The 19,501-nt window shown below is 35.3% G+C and overlaps 2 protein-coding genes across 23 annotated transcripts in view; one reads left to right on the top strand and one right to left on the bottom strand.

Moving 5' to 3' along the window:
• Positions 1-2,272: 2,272 nt before the first annotated feature.
• On the top strand, positions 2,273-6,186 carry LOC127906565 (fibroin heavy chain-like). Of its 22 annotated transcripts, XM_052458816.1 has the most exons (7): positions 2,273-2,308; positions 2,928-2,977; positions 4,612-4,684; positions 5,155-5,298; positions 5,348-5,683; positions 5,733-5,996; positions 6,046-6,173. In XM_052458816.1, the coding sequence occupies exons 2-7, from the start codon at positions 2,963-2,965 to the stop codon at positions 6,171-6,173; spliced, it is 960 nt and encodes a 319-aa protein (XP_052314776.1). In that variant the 5' UTR covers positions 2,273-2,308; positions 2,928-2,962. The 22 variants fall into 22 exon arrangements, with proteins under 22 accessions (XP_052314776.1, XP_052314769.1, XP_052314777.1 ...); XM_052458809.1 differs by having other exon boundaries at positions 5,155-5,683; XM_052458817.1 differs by lacking the exons at positions 2,273-2,308; positions 2,928-2,977 and adding an exon at positions 2,439-2,532.
• The window catches only part of cnga1b (cyclic nucleotide gated channel subunit alpha 1b), an 85,951-nt gene continuing 69,815 nt past the window's right edge, over positions 3,366-19,501 (bottom strand). Inside the window, 1 exon segment of the mRNA XM_052460706.1 lies at positions 3,366-6,952. Within this exon segment, the coding sequence (XP_052316666.1) occupies positions 6,725-6,952 (228 nt within the window). The 3' untranslated portion in view covers positions 3,366-6,724.

The following is a 19,501-nucleotide window of genomic DNA, read 5'->3' as shown; positions in this document are numbered from 1 at the left end:
TTTACATCAAATATCACATATCAATGAAGTAGTACTTTACATCAAATATCACCTATCAATGAAGTAGTACTTTACATCAAATATCACATATCAATGAAGTAGTACTTTACATCAAATATCACATATCAATGAAGTAGTATTTTACATCAAATATCACATATCAATGAAGTAGTACTTTACATCAAATATCACCTAGAGCCATTGGATACTTTAATAGTGAGAATATATTACATAAAAATAGAAAATACATCACTTTCTAAGCAACAAATAATAACAATAGCTTATTTTGGGGCTTTTAAAGGTTATACATCATGGGGCTTTTCAAAGGTTATTTATCATGGGGCTTTTAAAGGTTATACATCAGGGGCTTTTAGAGGTTATACATCATGGGGCTTTTAAAGGTTATACATCATGGGGCTTTTAAAGGTTATTCATCATGGGGCTTTTAAAGGTTATACATCATGGGGCTTTTAAAGGTTATTTATCATGGGGCTTTTAGAGGTTATACATCATGGGGCTTTTAAAGGTTATTCATCATGGGGCTTTTAAAGGTTATTCATCATGGGGCTTTTAAAGGTTATTTATCATGGGGCTTTTAAAGGTTATTCATCATGGGGCTTTTAAAGGTTATACATCATGGGGCTTTTAAAGGTTATACATCAGGGGGCTTTTAAAGGTTATACATCATGGGGCTTTTAAAGGTTATACATCAGGGGGCTTTTAAAGGTTATTTATCAGGGGCTTTTAGAGGTTATACATCAGGGGCTTTTAAAGGTTATTCATCAGGGGCTTTTAGAGGTTATACATCATGGGGCTTTTAAAGGTTGTTTATCATGGGGCTTTTAAAGGTTATTCATCATGGGGCTTTTAAAGGTTATACATCATGGGGCTTTTAGAGGTTATACATCAGGGGCTTTTAAAGGTTATTCATCATGGGGCTTTTAGAGGTTATTCATCATGGGGCTTTTAGAGGTTATTCATCATGGGGCTTTTAGAGGTTATACATCATGGGGCTTTTAAAGGTTATACATCATGGGGCTTTTAAAGGTTATACATCATGGGGCTTTTAAAGGTTATACATCATGGGGCTTTTAAAGGTTATTTATCATGGGTTTTTTAGAGGTTATTTATGATGGGGCTTTTAAACGTTATACATCATGGGGCTTTTGAAGGTTATACATCAGGGGCTTTTGAAGGTTATACATCATGGGGCTTTTAAAGGTTATACATCAGGGGCTTTTTAAAGGTTATTCATCATGGGGCTTTTAAAGGTTATACATCGGGGGCTTTTGAAGGTTATACATCATGGGGCTTTTAAAGGTTATTCATCATGGGGCTTTTAAAGGTTATACATCAGGGGCTTTTGAAGGTTATACATCATGGGGCTTTTAAAGGTTATTCATCATGGGGCTTTTGAAGGTTATACATCATGGGGCTTTTAAAGGTTATACATCAGGGGCTTTTAAAGGTTATACATCAGGGGCTTTTAAAGGTTATACATCAGGGGCTTTTAAAGGTTATTCATCAGGGGCTTTTAAAGGTTATTCATCATGGGGCTTTTAAAGGTTATACATCAGGGGCTTTTAAAGGTTATACATCAGGGGCTTTTAAAGGTTATACATCAGGGGCTTTTAAAGGTTATACATCAGGGGCTTTTAAAGGTTATTCATCATGGGGCTTTTAAAGGTTATACATCATGGGGCTTTTTAAAGGTTATACATCAGGGGCTTTTTAAAGGTTATTCATCATGGGGCTTTTAAAAGTTATACATCGGGGGCTTTTGAAGGTTATACATCAGGGGCTTTTAAAGGTTATACATCATGGGGCTTTTTAAAGGTTATTCATCATGGGGCTTTTAAAGGTTATTCATCATGGGGCTTTTAAAGGTTATACATCAGGGGCTTTTAAAGGTTATACATCATGGGGCTTTTTAAAGGTTATACATCAGGGGCTTTTTAAAGGTTATTCATCATGGGGCTTTTAAAGGTTATTCATCATGTGGCTTTTAAAGGTTATACATCAGGGGCTTTTGAAGGTTATACATCATGGGGCTTTTAAAGGCTATTTATCATGGGGCTTTTAAAGGTTATTCATCAGGGGCTTTTAAAGGTTATACATCATGGGGCTTTTAAAGGTTATACATCATGGGGCTTTTAGAGGTTATACATCAGGGGCTTTTAAAGGTTATTCATCATGGGGCTTTTAGAGGTTATTCATCATGGGGCTTTTAGAGGTTATTCATCATGGGGCTTTTAGAGGTTATACATCATGGGGCTTTTAAAGGTTATACATCATGGGGCTTTTAAAGGTTATACATCATGGGGCTTTTAGAGGTTATACATCAGGGGCTTTTAAAGGTTATTCATCATGGGGCTTTTAGAGGTTATTCATCATGGGGCTTTTAGAGGTTATACATCATGGGGCTTTTAAAGGTTATACATCATGGGGCTTTTAAAGGTTATACATCATGGGGCTTTTAAAGGTTATACATCATGGGGCTTTTAAAGGTTATACATCATGGGGCTTTTAAAGGTTATACATCAGGGGCTTTTAAAGGTTATACATCAGGGGCTTTTGAAGGTTATACATCATGGGGCTTTTAAAGGTTATTCATCATGGGGCTTTTAAAGGTTATTCATCATGGGGCTTTTAAAGGTTATACATCAGGGGCTTTTGAAGGTTATACATCATGGGGCTTTTAAAGGTTATTTATCATGGGGCTTTTAAAGGTTATTCATCAGGGGCTTTTAAAGGTTATACATCATGGGGCTTTTAAAGGTTATACATCATGGGGCTTTTAGAGGTTATACATCAGGGGCTTTTAAAGGTTATTCATCATGGGGCTTTTAGAGGTTATTCATCATGGGGCTTTTAGAGGTTATTCATCATGGGGCTTTTAGAGGTTATACATCATGGGGCTTTTAAAGGTTATACATCATGGGGCTTTTAAAGGTTATACATCATGGGGCTTTTAAAGGTTATACATCATGGGGTTTTTAAAGGTTATTTATCATGGGTTTTTTAGAGGTTATTTATGATGGGGCTTTTAAACGTTATACATCATGGGGCTTTTAAAGGTTATACATCAGGGGCTTTTAAAGGTTATACATCAGGGGCTTTTAAAGGTTATACATCATGGGGCTTTTAAAGGTTATTCATCATGGGGCTTTTAAAGGTTATACATCAGGGGCTTTTAAAGGTTATTCATCATGGGGCTTTTAAAGGTTATACATCAGGGGCTTTTAAAGGTTATACATCATGGGGCTTTTAAAGGTTATACATTATGGGGCTTTTAAAGGTTATTTATCATGGGGCTTTTAAAGGTTATTCATCATGGGGCTTTTAAAGGTTATACATCAGGGGCTTTTAAAGGTTATTCATCATGGGGCTTTTAAAGGTTATACATCAGGGGCTTTTAAAGGTTATACATCATGGGGCTTTTAAAGGTTATACATTATGGGGCTTTTAAAGGTTATTTATCATGGGGCTTTTAAAGGTTATACATCAGGGGCTTTTAAAGGTTATACATCATGGGGCTTTTAAAGGTTATTCATCATGGGGCTTTTAAAGGTTATACATCAGGGGCTTTTAAAGGTTATACATCATGGGGCTTTTAAAGGTTATACATCATGGGGCTTTTTAAAGGTTATACATCAGGGGCTTTTTAAAGGTTATTCATCATGGGGCTTTTAAAGGTTATACATCGGGGGCTTTTGAAGGTTATACATCATGGGGCTTTTAAAGGTTATTCATCATGGGGCTTTTAAAGGTTATACATCAGGGGCTTTTGAAGGTTATACATCATGGGGCTTTTAAAGGTTATTCATCATGGGGCTTTTGAAGGTTATACATCATGGGGCTTTTAAAGGTTATACATCAGGGGCTTTTAAAGGTTATACATCATGGTGCTTTTGAAGGTTATACATCATGGGGCTTTTAAAGGTTATACATCAGGGGCTTTTAAAGGTTATACATCATGGGGCTTTTAAAGGTTATACATCAGGGGCTTTTAAAGGTTATACATCAGGGGCTTTTAAAGGTTATACATCATGGGGCTTTTAAAGGTTATTTATCATGGGGCTTTTAAAGGTTATACATCAGGGGCTTTTAAAGGTTATACATCATGGGGCTTTTAAAGGTTATTCATCATGGGGCTTTTAAAGGTTATACATCAGGGGCTTTTAAAGGTTATACATCATGGGGCTTTTAAAGGTTATACATCATGGGGCTTTTAAAGGTTATACATCATGGGGCTTTTTAAAGGTTATACATCAGGGGCTTTTTAAAGGTTATTCATCATGGGGCTTTTAAAGGTTATTCATCATGGGGCTTTTAAAGGTTATACATCAGGGGCTTTTAAAGGTTATACATCATGGGGCTTTTAAAGGTTATTCATCATGGGGCTTTTTAAAGGTTATACATCAGGGGCTTTTTAAAGGTTATTCATCATGGGGCTTTTAAAGGTTATACATCGGGGGCTTTTGAAGGTTATACATCATGGGGCTTTTAAAGGTTATTCATCATGGGGCTTTTAAAGGTTATACATCAGGGGCTTTTGAAGGTTATACATCATGGGGCTTTTAAAGGTTATTCATCATGGGGCTTTTGAAGGTTATACATCATGGGGCTTTTAAAGGTTATACATCAGGGGCTTTTAAAGGTTATACATCAGGGGCTTTTAAAGGTTATACATCATGGGGCTTTTAAAGGTTATACATCATGGGGCTTTTAAAGGTTATACATCATGGGGCTTTTAAAGGTTATACATCATGGGGCTTTTAAAGGTTATTCATCAGGGGCTTTTAAAGGTTATACATCATGGGGCTTTTTAAAGGTTATACATCAGGGGCTTTTAAAGGTTATTCATCATGGGGCTTTTAAAGGTTATACATCAGGGGCTTTTGAAGGTTATACATCATGGGGCTTTTAAAGGTTATTTATCATGGGGCTTTTAAAGGTTATTCATCAGGGGCTTTTAAAGGTTAAACATCATGGGGCTTTTAAAGGTTATTTATCATGGGGCTTTTAGAGGTTATTTATCATGGGGCTTTTAAAGGTTATACATCGTGGGGCTTTTAAAGGTTAAACATCAGGGGGCTTTTAAAGGTTATTCATCAGGGGCTTTTAAAGGTTATATATCAGGGGCTTTTAAAGGTTATACATCAGGGGCTTTTAAAGGTTATTCATCAGGGGCTTTTAAAGGTTATTCATCAGGGGCTTTTAAAGGTTATTCATCAGGGGCTTTTAAAGGTTATTCATCAGGGGCTTTTAAAGGTTATTCATCAGGGGCTTTTAAAGGTTAAACATCAGGGGGCTTTTAAAGGTTATTCATCAGGGGCTTTTAAAGGTTATTCATCAGGGGCTTTTAAAGGTTATTCATCAGGGGCTTTTAAAGGTTATTCATCAGGGGCTTTTAAAGGTTATTCATCAGGGGCTTTTAAAGGTTATACATCAGGGGCTTTTAAAGGTTATTCATCAGGGGCTTTTAAAGGTTATTCATCAGGGGCTTTTAAAGGTTATTCATCAGGGGCTTTTAAAGGTTATTCATCAGGGGCTTTTAAAGGTTATTCATCAGGGGCTTTTAAAGGTTATTCATCAGGGGCTTTTAAAGGTTATTCATCAGGGGCTTTTAAAGGTTATTCATCAGGGGCTTTTAAAGGTTATTCATCAGGGGCTTTTAAAGGTTATACATCAGGGGCTTTTAAAGGTTAAACATCATGGGGCTTTTAAAGGTTATTCATCAGGGGCTTTTAAAGGTTATTCATCAGGGGCTTTTAAAGGTTATTCATCAGGGGCTTTTAAAGGTTATTCATCAGGGGCTTTTAAAGGTTATACATCAGGGGCTTTTAAAGGTTATTCATCAGGGGCTTTTAAAGGTTATTCATCAGGGGCTTTTAAAGGTTATTCATCAGGGGCTTTTAAAGGTTATTCATCAGGGGCTTTTAAAGGTTATTCATCAGGGGCTTTTAAAGGTTATTCATCAGGGGCTTTTAAAGGTTATACATCAGGGGGCTTTTAAAGGTTATTCATCAGGGGCTTTTAAAGGTTATTCATCAGGGGCTTTTAAAGGTTATTCATCAGGGGCTTTTAAAGGTTATTCATCAGGGGCTTTTAAAGGTTATACATCAAGTGGTGGTGAATATTTGGTGGACAGAACAAGACAACAAGCATAAAAAGTTATTCTGATCTGTCATTCTGTTTGTACCGATTCAGAAAAGACTGTATATCAAGTAGACTATGCTGTTTTCTCCCTCTATGGCTCTTTTGGTCACCTGTGGAACAACCCACTCAAGATTAAGGGTCAAAGATCAAAGGTTATACATCATGGGGCTTGATGTGATCTGATAGCTCAGTTGGTAGAGCATGGCGCTTGTAACGCCAGGGTAGTGGGTTCGATTCCCGGGACCACCCATACGTAGAATGTATGCACACATGACTGTAAGTCGCTTTGGATAAAAACGTCTGCCAAATGGCATATATTATTATATATAAGATACTGACAGGTCAGTCAACTCTTGGTGTCACTCTAATTCCTCTACCACCTGGATGCCACGTTCTGTTGTTGTTCAGTGGTCCTTTCTCAACCACGTTGCTCTGACATCGTTACATTATGGTAATTTAGCGAACACTCTCACCCAGAGCGACTTCCAGTCAGTCAACTATAGTAGGTAGGTAAGACCTTCCTCAAAAACATAATGAACACAGAACGGCGGGACTATTTCTTCTACTCTGTGGTTGCCACGGTACCCATCTCCACCCCTAGCTCCTCGACCTCCTGGACCGGAGCCACCACTTTCTTCTCCAGCCGGGTGACTCTGCGTTTCAGTCTGCTCTGGCCCGCCTCGTGTTCGGCGAGGAGCCGGGCGTATCGCGTCTGGAGGGACTCCAGTGTTGCTGTCATCCTCTCCACCTTCTCTTCCATGTCCTTGGGGTCCGGGCCCTGCGCCGCCACCTAGTGAACCATAAATACTTTTGATTAATGAGTTAATCAATTAGTCGATCAGATAATCAATTAATATCCAAAACTCCTCCCTATCCTGGGGTCCGGGCCTTCTTCGCCACCTAATCATCAATCAATACATCCGTCAGTTGGTCGGTCGGCTAACTGATCAGTCAGTTTGTCAGTCAATCAATCAAAAAGTAACTCAATCAGCCTTCCAGGTTCAGCAGGTTGTCCTACAGCATCACGCCCCAACTACTGTGTTATAGCTGCATTATAGAGGTTATCCTATAGCATGGCCCAAGCATCACGTCCTTCACCCTCACTACTGTGTTATAGCTGCATTATAGAGGTTGTCCTATAGCATGGCCCAAGCATCACGTCCTTCACCCTCACTACTGTGTTATAGCTGCATTATAGAGGTTGTCCTACAGCATGGCCCAAGCATCACGTCCTTCACCCTCACTACTGTGTTATAGCTGCATTATAGAGGTTGTCCTATAGCATGGCCCAAGCATCACGTCCTTCACCCTAACTACTGTGTTATAGCTGCATTATAGAGGTTGTCCTATAGCATGGCCCAAGCATCACGTCCTTCACCCTCACTACTGTGTTATAGCTGCATTATAGAGGTTGTCCTATAGCATGGACCAAGCATCACGTCCTTCACCCTCACTACTGTGTTATAGCTGCGTTATAGAGGTTGTCCTACAGCATGGACCAAGCATCACGTCCTTCACCCTCACTACTGTGTTATAGCTGCATTATAGAGGTTGTCCTATAGCATGGAGCAAGCATCAGGTTATAGAGTTGTTATAGAGGTGTTATAGAGGTGTTATATAGAGGTGTTATATAGAGGTGTTATAGAGGTGTTATATAGAGGTGTTATAGAGGTGTTATATAGAGGTGTTATAGTGGTGTTATATAGAGGTGTTATATAGAGGTGTTATATAGTGGTGTTATATAGAGTTGTTATATAGAGGTTGTCCTATAGCATGGCCCAAGCATCACGTCCTTCACCCTCACTACTGTGTTATAGCTGCATTATAGAGGTTGTCCTATAGCATGGAGCAAGCATCAGGTTATAGAGTTGTTATAGAGGTGTTATAGAGGTGTTATATAGAGGTGTTATATAGAGGTGTTATAGAGGTGTTATATAGAGGTGTTATAGAGGTGTTATATAGAGGTGTTATAGTGGTGTTATATAGAGGTGTTATATAGAGGTGTTATATAGTGGTGTTATATAGAGGTGTTATATAGAGGTGTTATATAGAGGTGTTATATAGAGGTGTTATAGAGGTGTTATAGAGGTGTTATATAGAGGTGTTATATAGAGGTGTTATAGAGGTGTTATAGAGGTGTTATATAGAGGTGTTATATAGAGGTGTTACAGAGGTGTTATATAGAGGTGTTATATAGAGGTGTTATAGAGGTGTTATATAGAGTTGTTATAGAGGAGTTATAGAGTTGTTATATAGAGGTGTTATAGAGGAGTTATAGAGTTGTTATATAGAGGTGTTATATAGAGGTGTTATATAGAGGTTGTCCTACAGCATGGCCCAAGCATCACGTCCTTCACCCTAACTACTGTGTTATAGCTGCATTATAGAGGTTGTCCTATAGCATGGACCAAGCATCACGTCCTTCGCCCTCACTACTGTGTTATAGCTGCTTTATAGAGGTTGTCCTATAGCATGGCCCAAGCATCACGTCCTTCACCCTAACTACTGTGTTATAGCTGCATTATAGAGGTTGTCCTATAGCATGGAGCAAGCATCAGGTTATAGAGTTGTTATAGAGGTGTTATAGAGGTGTTATATAGAGGTGTTATATAGAGGTTATCCTATAGCATGGCCCAAGCATCACGTCCTTCACCCTCACTACTGTGTTATAGCTGCATTATAGAGGTTGTCCTATAGCATGGAGCAAGCATCAGGTTATAGAGTTGTTATAGAGGTGTTATAGAGGTGTTATATAGAGGTGTTATATAGAGGTGTTATAGAGGTGTTATATAGAGGTGTTATATAGAGGTGTTATAGAGGTGTTATATAGAGGTGTTATATAGAGGTGTTATATAGTGGTGTTATATAGAGGTGTTATATAGAGGTGTTATATAGAGGTGTTATATAGAGGTGTTATAGAGGTGTTATAGAGGTGTTATAGAGGTGTTATATAGAGGTGTTATATAGAGGTGTTATAGAGGTGTTATAGAGGTGTTATATAGAGGTGTTATAGAGGTGTTACAGAGGTGTTATATAGAGGTGTTATATAGAGGTGTTATAGAGGTGTTATATAGAGTTGTTATAGAGGAGTTATAGAGTTGTTATATAGAGGTGTTATATAGAGGTGTTATATAGAGGTTGTCCTACAGCATGGCCCAAGCATCACGTCCTTCACCCTAACTACTGTGTTATAGCTGCATTATAGAGGTTGTCCTACAGCATGGCCCAAGCATCACGTCCTTCACCCTCACTACTGTGTTATAGCTGCATTATAGAGGTTGTCCTATAGCATGGACCAAGCATCACGTCCTTCACCCTAACTACTGTGTTAACTACTGTGTTATAGCTGCGTTATAGAGGTTGTCCTACAGCATGGGCCAAGCATCACGTCCTTCACCCTCACTACTGTGTTATAGCTGCTTTATAGAGGTTGTCCTACAGCATGGCCCAAGCATCACGTCCTTCACCCTCACTACTGTGTTATAGCTGTGTTAACTACTGTGTTATAGCTGTGTTATAGCTGTGTTATAGAGATATAGAGATGCTATATAGAGGTGTTATATAGAGTTGTTATAGAGGTGTTATATAGAGTTGTTATAGAGGTGTTATATAGAGGTGTTATATAGAGTTGTTATAGAGGTGTTATAGAGAGTTGTTATAGAGGTGTTATATAGAAGTGTTATATAGAGTTGTTATAGAGGCGTTATAGAGGTGTTATATAGAGGTGTTATAGAGATGTTATATAGAGGTGTTATATAGAGGTGTTATAGAGGTGTTATATAGAGTTGTTATAGAGGTGTTATAGAGGTGTTATATAGAGGTGTTATAGAGGTGTTATATAGAGGTGTTATATAGAGGTGTTATATAGAGTTGTTATAGAGGCGTTATAGAGGTGTTATATAGAGGCGTTATAGAGGTGTTATATAGAGGTGTTATATAGAGGTGTTATATAGAGGAGTTATAGAGGTGTTATATAGAAGTGTTATATAGAGGAGTTATATAGAGGTGTTATATAGAGGTGTTATATAGAGTTGTTATAGAGGCGTTATAGAGGTGTTATATAGAGGTGTTATAGAGGTGTTATATAGAGGTGTTATATAGAGGTGTTATATAGAGTTGTTATAGAGGCGTTATAGAGGTGTTATATAGAGGTGTTATAGAGGTGTTATATAGAGGAGTTATATAGAGGTGTTATAGAGGTGTTATATAGAGTTGTTATAGAGATGTTATAGAGGTCTATAGAGGTGTTATAGAGGTGTTATATAGAGTTGTTATAGAGGTGTTATATAGAGGTGTTATATAGAGGTGTTATATAGAGGTGTTATAGAGGTCTATAGAGGTGTTATAGAGGTGTTATATAGAGTTGTTATAGAGGTGTTATAGAGGTCTATAGAGGTGTTATAGAGGTGTTATATAGAGTTGTTATAGAGGTGTTATATAGAGGTGTTATATAGAGGTATTATATATAGGTGTTATATAGAGGTGTTATAGAGTAGTTATATAGAGGTGTTATATAGAGGTGTTATAGAGGGGTTATAAAGGTTTATAGAGGTGTTATATAGAGGTGTTATAGAGGTGTTATATAGAGGTGTTATATAGAGGTGTTATAGAGGTGTCATATAGAGTTGTTATAGAGGTGTTATAGAGGTGTTATAGAGTATTTATATAGCGGTGTTATATAGAGGTGTTATATAGAGTTGTTATAGAGGTGTTATAGAGGTGTTATAGAGGTGTTATATAGAGGTGTTATATAGAGGTGTTATAGAGGTGTTATATAGAGTTGTTATAGAGGTGTTAAAGAGGTGTTATAGAGTATTTATATAGAGGTGTTATAGAGGGGTTATAAAGGTTTATAGAGGTGTTATATAGAGGTGTTATAGAGGTGTTATATAGAGGTGTTATATAGCGGTGTTATATAGAGGTGTTATATAGAGTTGTTATAGAGGTGTTATAGAGGTGTTATAGAGATGCTATATAGAGGTGTTATATAGAGTTGTTATAGAGGTGTTATATAGAGTTGTTATAGAGGTGTTATAGAGGTGTTATAGAGGTGTTATAGAGTTGTTATAGAGGTGTTATATAGAGGTGTTATATAGAGGTGTTATATAGAGGTGTTATATAGAGGTGTTATAGAGGTGTTATAGAGTTGTTATATAGAGGTGTTATAGAGGTGTTATATAGAGGTGTTATAGAGGTGTTATATAGAGGTGTTATATAGAGGTGTTATATAGAGGTGTTATAGAGTTGTTATAGAGGTGTTATATAGAAGTGTTATATAGAGTTGTTATAGAGGCGTTATAGAGGTGTTATATAGAGGCGTTATAGAGGTGTTATATAGAGGTGTTATATAGAGGTGTTATATAGAGGAGTTATAGAGGTGTTATATAGAAGTGTTATATAGAGGAGTTATATAGAGGTGTTATATAGAGGTGTTATATAGAGTTGTTATAGAGGCGTTATAGAGGTGTTATATAGAGGTGTTATAGAGGTGTTATATAGAGGTGTTATATAGAGTTGTTATAGAGGCGTTATAGAGGTGTTATATAGAGGTGTTATAGAGGTGTTATATAGAGGAGTTATATAGAGGTGTTATAGAGGTGTTATATAGAGTTGTTATAGAGATGTTATAGAGGTCTATAGAGGTGTTATAGAGGTGTTATATAGAGTTGTTATAGAGGTGTTATATAGAGGTGTTATATAGAGGTGTTATATAGAGGTGTTATAGAGGTCTATAGAGGTGTTATAGAGGTGTTATATAGAGTTGTTATAGAGGTGTTATAGAGGTCTATAGAGGTGTTATAGAGGTGTTATATAGAGTTGTTATAGAGGTGTTATATAGAGGTGTTATATAGAGGTATTATATATAGGTGTTATATAGAGGTGTTATAGAGTAGTTATATAGAGGTGTTATATAGAGGTGTTATAGAGGGTTATAAAGGTTTATAGAGGTGTTATATAGAGGTGTTATAGAGGTGTTATATAGAGGTGTTATATAGAGGTGTTATAGAGGTGTCATATAGAGTTGTTATAGAGGTGTTATAGAGGTGTTATAGAGTATTTATATAGCGGTGTTATATAGAGGTGTTATATAGAGTTGTTATAGAGGTGTTATAGAGGTGTTATAGAGGTGTTATATAGAGGTGTTATATAGAGGTGTTATAGAGGTGTTATATAGAGTTGTTATAGAGGTGTTAAAGAGGTGTTATAGAGTATTTATATAGAGGTGTTATAGAGGGGTTATAAAGGTTTATAGAGGTGTTATATAGAGGTGTTATAGAGGTGTTATATAGAGGTGTTATATAGCGGTGTTATATAGAGGTGTTATATAGAGTTGTTATAGAGGTGTTATAGAGGTGTTATAGAGATGCTATATAGAGGTGTTATATAGAGTTGTTATAGAGGTGTTATATAGAGTTGTTATAGAGGTGTTATAGAGGTGTTATAGAGGTGTTATAGAGTTGTTATAGAGGTGTTATATAGAGGTGTTATATAGAGGTGTTATATAGAGGTGTTATATAGAGGTGTTATAGAGGTGTTATAGAGTTGTTATATAGAGGTGTTATAGAGGTGTTATATAGAGGTGTTATAGAGGTGTTATATAGAGGTGTTATATAGAGGTGTTATATAGAGGTGTTATAGAGTTGTTATAGAGGTGTTATATAGAAGTGTTATATAGAGGTGTTATATAGAGTTGTTATAGAGTTGTTATATAGAGGTGTTATATAGATGTGTTATATAGAGGTGTTATATAGAGTTGTTATAGAGGTGTTATAGAGTTGTTATAGAGGTTTTATATAGAGGTGTTATATAGAGGTGTTACATAGAGGTGTTATAGAGTTGTTATAGAGGTGTTATAGAGGTGTTATTGAGTTGTTATAGAGGTGTTATATAGAGGAGTTATATAGAGGTGTTATAGAGGTGTTATATAGAGGTGTTATAGAGGTGTTATAGAGGAGTTATAGAGTTGTTATAGAGGTGTTATATAGAGGTGTTATAGAGGTGTTATAGAGTTGTTATATAGAGGTGTTATAGAGGTGTTATATAGAGGTGTTATAGAGGTGTTATATAGAGGTGTTATATAGAGGTGTTATATAGAGGTGTTATAGAGTTGTTATAGAGGTGTTATATAGAGGTGTTATATAGAGTTGTTATAGAGTTGTTATATAGAGGTGTTATATAGATGTGTTATATAGAGGTGTTATATAGAGTTTTTATAGAGGTGTTATATAGAGTTGTTATAGAGGTGTTATAGAGGTGTTATAGAGTTGTTATATAGGTTTTATATAGAGGTGTTATATAGAGGTGTTACATAGAGGTGTTATATAGATGTGTTATAGAGTTGTTATAGAGGTGTTATAGAGGTGTTATTGAGTTGTTATAGAGGTGTTATATAGAGGAGTTATATAGAGGTGTTATATAGAGGTGTTATAGAGGTGTTATATAGAGGTGTTATATAGAGGTGTTATATAGAGGTGTTATATAGAGGTGTTATAGAGGTGTTATATAGAGGTGTTATATAGAGTTGTTATAGAGGTGTTATATAGAGGTGTTATAGAGGTGTTATATAGAGGTGTTATATAGAGTTGTTATAAAGGTGTTATATAGAGGTGTTATATAGAGGTGTTATATAGAGTTGTTATAGAGGTGTTGTAGAGGTGTTATAGAGGTGCTTTATAGAGGTGTTATAGAGTTGTTACAGAGTTTTTATATAGATGAGTTATATAGAGGAGTTATATAGAGGTGTTATATAGAGGTGTTATAGAGGTGTTATATAGAGTTGTTATAGAGGTGTTATATAGAGGTGTTATAGAGGTCTTATAGAGTTGTTATATAGAGGTGTTATAGAGGTGTTATATAGAGGTGTTATAGAGGTGTTATATAGAGTTGTTATAGAGGAGTTATAGAGTTGTTATATAGAGGTTGTCCTGCAGCATGGACCAAGCATCACGTCCTTCACCCTAACTACTGTGTTATAGCTGCATTATAGAGGTTGTCCTATAGCATGGACCAAGCATCACGTCCTTCACCCTAACTACTGTGTTATAGCTGTGTTATAGCTGTGTTATAGCTGTGTTATAGAGATATAGAGATGCTATATAGAGGTGTTATATAGAGTTGTTATAGAGGTGTTATATAGAGTTGTTATAGAGGTGTTATAGAGGTGTTATAGAGGTGTTATAGAGGTGTTATAGAGGTGTTATATAGAGGTGTTATATAGAGTTGTTATAGAGGTGTTATAGAGGTGTTATAGAGGTGTTATAGAGTTGTTATAGAGGTGTTATATAGAGGTGTTATATAGAGGTGTTATATAGAGGTGTTATAGAGGTGTTATAGAGTTGTTATATAGAGGTGTTATAGAGGTGTTATATAGAGGTGTTATAGAGGTGTTATATAGAGGTGTTATATAGAGGTGTTATATAGAGGTGTTATAGAGTTGTTATAGAGGTGTTATATAGAGGTGTTATATAGAGGTGTTATATAGAGTTGTTATAGAGGTGTTATATAGAGGTGTTATATAGAGGTGTTATATAGAGGTGTTATATAGAGTTGTTATAGAGGTGTTATATAGAGTTGTTATAGAGGTGTTATAGAGGTGTTATAGAGGTGTTATAAAGGTTTTATATAGAGGTGTTATATAGAGGTGTTACATAGAGGTGTTATATTGAGGTGTTATAGAGTTGTTATAGAGGTGTTATAGAGGTGTTATAGAGTTGTTATAGAGGTGTTATATAGAGGAGTTTATATAGAGATGTTATAGAGGTGTTATATAGAGGTGTTATAGAGGTGTTATAGAGTTGTTATATAGAGGTGTTATAGAGGTGTTATATAGAGGTTTATAGAGGTGTTATATAGAGGTGTTATAGAGGTGTTATATAGAGGTGTTATATAGATGTGTTATATAGAGGTGTTATATAGAGTTTTTATAGAGGTGTTATATAGAGTTGTTATAGAGGTGTTATAGAGGTGTTATAGAGTTGTTATATAGGTTTTATATAGAGGTGTTATATAGAGGTGTTACATAGAGGTGTTATATAGATGTGTTATAGAGTTGTTATAGAGGTGTTATAGAGGTGTTATTGAGTTGTTATAGAGGTGTTATATAGAGGAGTTATATAGAGGTGTTATATAGAGGTGTTATAGAGGTGTTATATAGAGGTGTTATATAGAGGTGTTATATAGAGTTGTTATAGAGGTGTTATATAGAGTTGTTATAGAGGTGTTATATAGAGGTGTTATAGAGAGGTGTTATATAGAGTTGTTATAGAGGTGTTATAGAGGTGTTATAGAGGTGTTATAAAGGTTTTATATAGAGGTGTTATATAGAGGTGTTACATAGAGGTGTTATATTGAGGTGTTATAGAGTTGTTATAGAGGTGTTATAGAGGTGTTATAGAGTTGTTATAGAGGTGTTATATAGAGGAGTTATATAGAGATGTTATAGAGGTGTTATATAGAGGTGTTATAGAGGTGTTATAGAGTTGTTATATAGAGGTGTTATAGAGGTGTTATATAGAGGTGTTATAGAGGTGTTATATAGAGGTGTTATATAGAGGTGTTATATAGAGGTGTTATATAGAGGTGTTATAGAGGTGTTATATAGAGGTGTTATATAGATGTGTTATATAGAGGTGTTATATAGAGTTTTTATAGAGGTGTTATATAGAGTTGTTATAGAGGTGTTATAGAGGTGTTATAGAGTTGTTATATAGGTTTTATATAGAGGTGTTATATAGAGGTGTTACATAGAGGTGTTATATAGATGTGTTATAGAGTTGTTATAGAGGTGTTATAGAGGTGTTATTGAGTTGTTATAGAGGTGTTATATAGAGGAGTTATATAGAGGTGTTATATAGAGGTGTTATAGAGGTGTTATATAGAGGTGTTATATAGAGGTGTTATATAGAGGTGTTATATAGAGGTGTTATAGAGGTGTTATATAGAGGTGTTATATAGAGTTGTTATAGAGGTGTTATATAGAGGTGTTATAGAGAGGTGTTATATAGAGTTGTTATAGAGGTGTTGTAGAGGTGTTATAGAGGTGCTTTATAGAGGTGTTATAGAGTTGTTACAGAGTTGTTATATAGATGAGTTATATAGAGGAGTTATATAGAGGTGTTATATAGAGGTGTTATAGAGGTGTTATATAGAGTTGTTATAGAGGTGTTATATAGAGGAGTTATATAGAGGTGTTATATAGAGGTGTTATAGAGGTGTTATATAGAGGTGTTATATAGAGGTGTTATATAGAGGTGTTATATAGAGGTGTTATAGAGGTGTTATATAGAGGTGTTATATAGAGTTGTTATAAAGGTGTTATATAGAGGTGTTATATAGAGGTGTTATATAGAGTTGTTATAGAGTTGTTATATAGAGGTTGTCCTGCAGCATGGACCAAGCATCACGTCCTTCACCCTAACTACTGTGTTATAGCTGCATTATAGAGGTTGTCCTATAGCATGGACCAAGCATCACGTCCTTCACCCTAACTACTGTGTTATAGCTGTGTTATAGCTGTGTTATAGCTGTGTTATAGAGATATAGAGATGCTATATAGAGGTGTTATATAGAGTTGTTATAGAGGTGTTATATAGAGTTGTTATAGAGGTGTTATAGAGGTGTTATAGAGGTGTTATAGAGGTGTTATATAGAGGTGTTATATAGAGTTGTTATAGAGGTGTTATAGAGGTGTTATAGAGGTGTTATAGAGTTGTTATAGAGGTGTTATATAGAGGTGTTATATAGAGGTGTTATATAGAGGTGTTATAGAGGTGTTATAGAGTTGTTATATAGAGGTGTTATAGAGGTGTTATACAGAGGTGTTATAGAGGTGTTATATAGAGGTGTTATATAGAGGTGTTATAGAGTTGTTATAGAGGTGTTATATAGAGGTGTTATATAGAGGTGTTATATAGAGTTGTTATAGAGGTGTTATATAGAGGTGTTATATAGAGGTGTTATATAGAGGTGTTATATAGAGTTGTTATAGAGGTGTTATATAGAGTTGTTATAGAGGTGTTATAGAGGTGTTATAGAGGTGTTATAAAGGTTTTATATAGAGGTGTTATATAGAGGTGTTACATAGATGTGTTATATTGAGGTGTTATAGAGTTGTTATAGAGGTGTTATAGAGGTGTTATAGAGTTGTTATAGAGGTGTTATATAGAGGAGTTATATAGAGATGTTATAGAGGTGTTATATAGAGGTGTTATAGAGGTGTTATAGAGTTGTTATATAGAGGTGTTATAGAGGTGTTATATAGAGGTGTTATAGAGGTGTTATATAGAGGTGTTATATAGAGGTGTTATATAGAGGTGTTATATAGAGGTGTTATAGAGATGTTATATAGAGGTGTTATATAGAGTTGTTATAGAGGTGTTATATAGAGGTGTTATAGAGGTGTTATATAGAGGTGTTATATAGAGTTGTTATAAAGGTGTTATATAGAGGTGTTATATAGAGGTGTTATATAGAGTTGTTATAGAGGTGTTATATAGAGTTGTTATAGAGGTGTTATAGAGGTGCTTTATAGAGGTGCTATAGAGTTGTTACAGAGTTGTTATATAGATGAGTTATATAGAGGAGTTATATAGAGGTGTTATATAGAGGTGTTATAGAGATGTTATATAGAGTTGTTATAGAGGTGTTATATAGAGGTGTTATAGAGGTCTTATAGAGTTGTTATATAGAGGTGTTATAGAGGTGTTATATAGAGATGTTATAGAGGTGTTATATAGATGTGTTATATAGAGTTGTTATAGAGGTGTTATGTAGAGGTGTTATAGAGGTGTTATAGAGGTGTTATAGAGGTGTTATATAGAGGTGTTAGATAGATATGTTATATAGAGGTGTTATAGAGTTGTTATATAGAGGTGTTATAGAGGTGTTATATAGAGGTGTTATAGAGGTGTTATATAGAGGTGTTATATAGAGTTGTTATATAGAGGTGTTATATAGAGGTGTTATAGAGTTGTTATAGAGGTGTTATATAGAGGTGTTATATAGAGGTGTTATATAGAGGTGTTATATAGAGGTGTTATAGAGTATTTATATAGAGGTGTTATATAGAGGTGTTATAGAGGGGTTATAGAGGTTTATAGAGGTGTTATATAGAGGTGTTATAGAGGTGTTATATAGAGGTGTTATATAGAGGTGTTATAGAGGTGTTATATAGAGTTGTTATAGAGGTGTTATAGAGGTGTTATAGAGTATTTATATAGCGGTGTTATATAGAGGTGTTATATAGAGTTGTTATAGAAGTGTTATAGAGGTGTTATAGAGGTGTTATATAGAGGTGTTATAGAGGTGTTATATAGAGTTGTTATAGAGGAGTTATAGAGTTGTTATATAGAGGTTGTCCTGCAGCATGGACCAAGCATCACGTCCTTCACCCTAACTACTGTGTTATAGCTGTGTTATAGCTGCGTTATAGAGGTTGTCCTACAGCATGGCCCAAGCATCACGTCCTTCACCCTAACTACTGTGTTATAGCTGCATTATAGAGGTTGTCCTATAGCATGGACCAAGCATCACGTCCTTCACCCTAACTACTGTGTTATAGCTGTGTTATAGCTGTGTTATAGCTGTGTTATAGAGATATAGAGATGCTATATAGAGGTGTTATATAGAGTTGTTATAGAGGTGTTATATAGAGTTGTTATAGAGGTGTTATAGAGGTGTTATAGAGGTGTTATAGAGGTGTTATATAGAGGTGTTATATAGAGGTGTTATATAGAGGTGTTATATAGAGGTGTTATAGAGTTGTTATATAGAGGTGGTATAGAGGTGTTATATAGAGGTGTTATAGAGGTGTTATATAGAGGTGTTATATAGAGGTGTTATATAGAGGTGTTATATAGAGGTGTTATAGAGTTGTTATAGAGGTGTTATATAGAGGTGTTATATAGAGGTGTTATATAGAGTTGTTATAGAGGTGTTATATAGAGGTGTTATATAGAGGTGTTATATAGAGGTGTTATATAGAGTTGTTATAGAGGTGTTATATAGAGTTGTTATAGAGGTGTTATAGAGGTGTTATAGAGGTGTTATAAAGGTTTTATATAGAGGTGTTATATAGAGGTGTTACATAGAGGTGTTATATTGAGGTGTTATAGAGTTGTTATAGAGGTGTTATAGAGGTGTTATAGAGTTGTTATAGAGGTGTTATATAGAGGAGTTATATAGAGATGTTATAGAGGTGTTATATAGAGGTGTTATAGAGGTGTTATAGAGTTGTTATATAGAGGTGTTATAGAGGTGTTATATAGAGGTGTTATATAGAGGTGTTATATAGAGGTGTTATATAGAGGTGTTATATAGAGGTGTTATAGAGGTGTTATAT

This window comes from Oncorhynchus keta, chromosome 13 (genome assembly GCF_023373465.1).
Source record: "Oncorhynchus keta strain PuntledgeMale-10-30-2019 chromosome 13, Oket_V2, whole genome shotgun sequence".
NCBI classification, from domain to species: domain Eukaryota; kingdom Metazoa; phylum Chordata; class Actinopteri; order Salmoniformes; family Salmonidae; genus Oncorhynchus; species Oncorhynchus keta.
This window is presented reverse-complemented; position numbering and strand designations above follow the sequence as displayed.

Coding starts and splice junctions, on each gene's coding strand:
- LOC127906565 (XM_052458809.1), top strand. CDS start 4,622: ATGGGGCTTTTAAAGGTTATACATCAGGGGCTTTTAAAGGTTATACAT. Junction 5,684..5,732: donor TTCATCAGGGGCTTTTAAAG/GTTATACATCAG, acceptor GGGCTTTTAAAG/GTTATTCATCAGGGGCTTTT. Junction 5,997..6,045: donor TTCATCAGGGGCTTTTAAAG/GTTATACATCAG, acceptor GGGCTTTTAAAG/GTTATTCATCAGGGGCTTTT.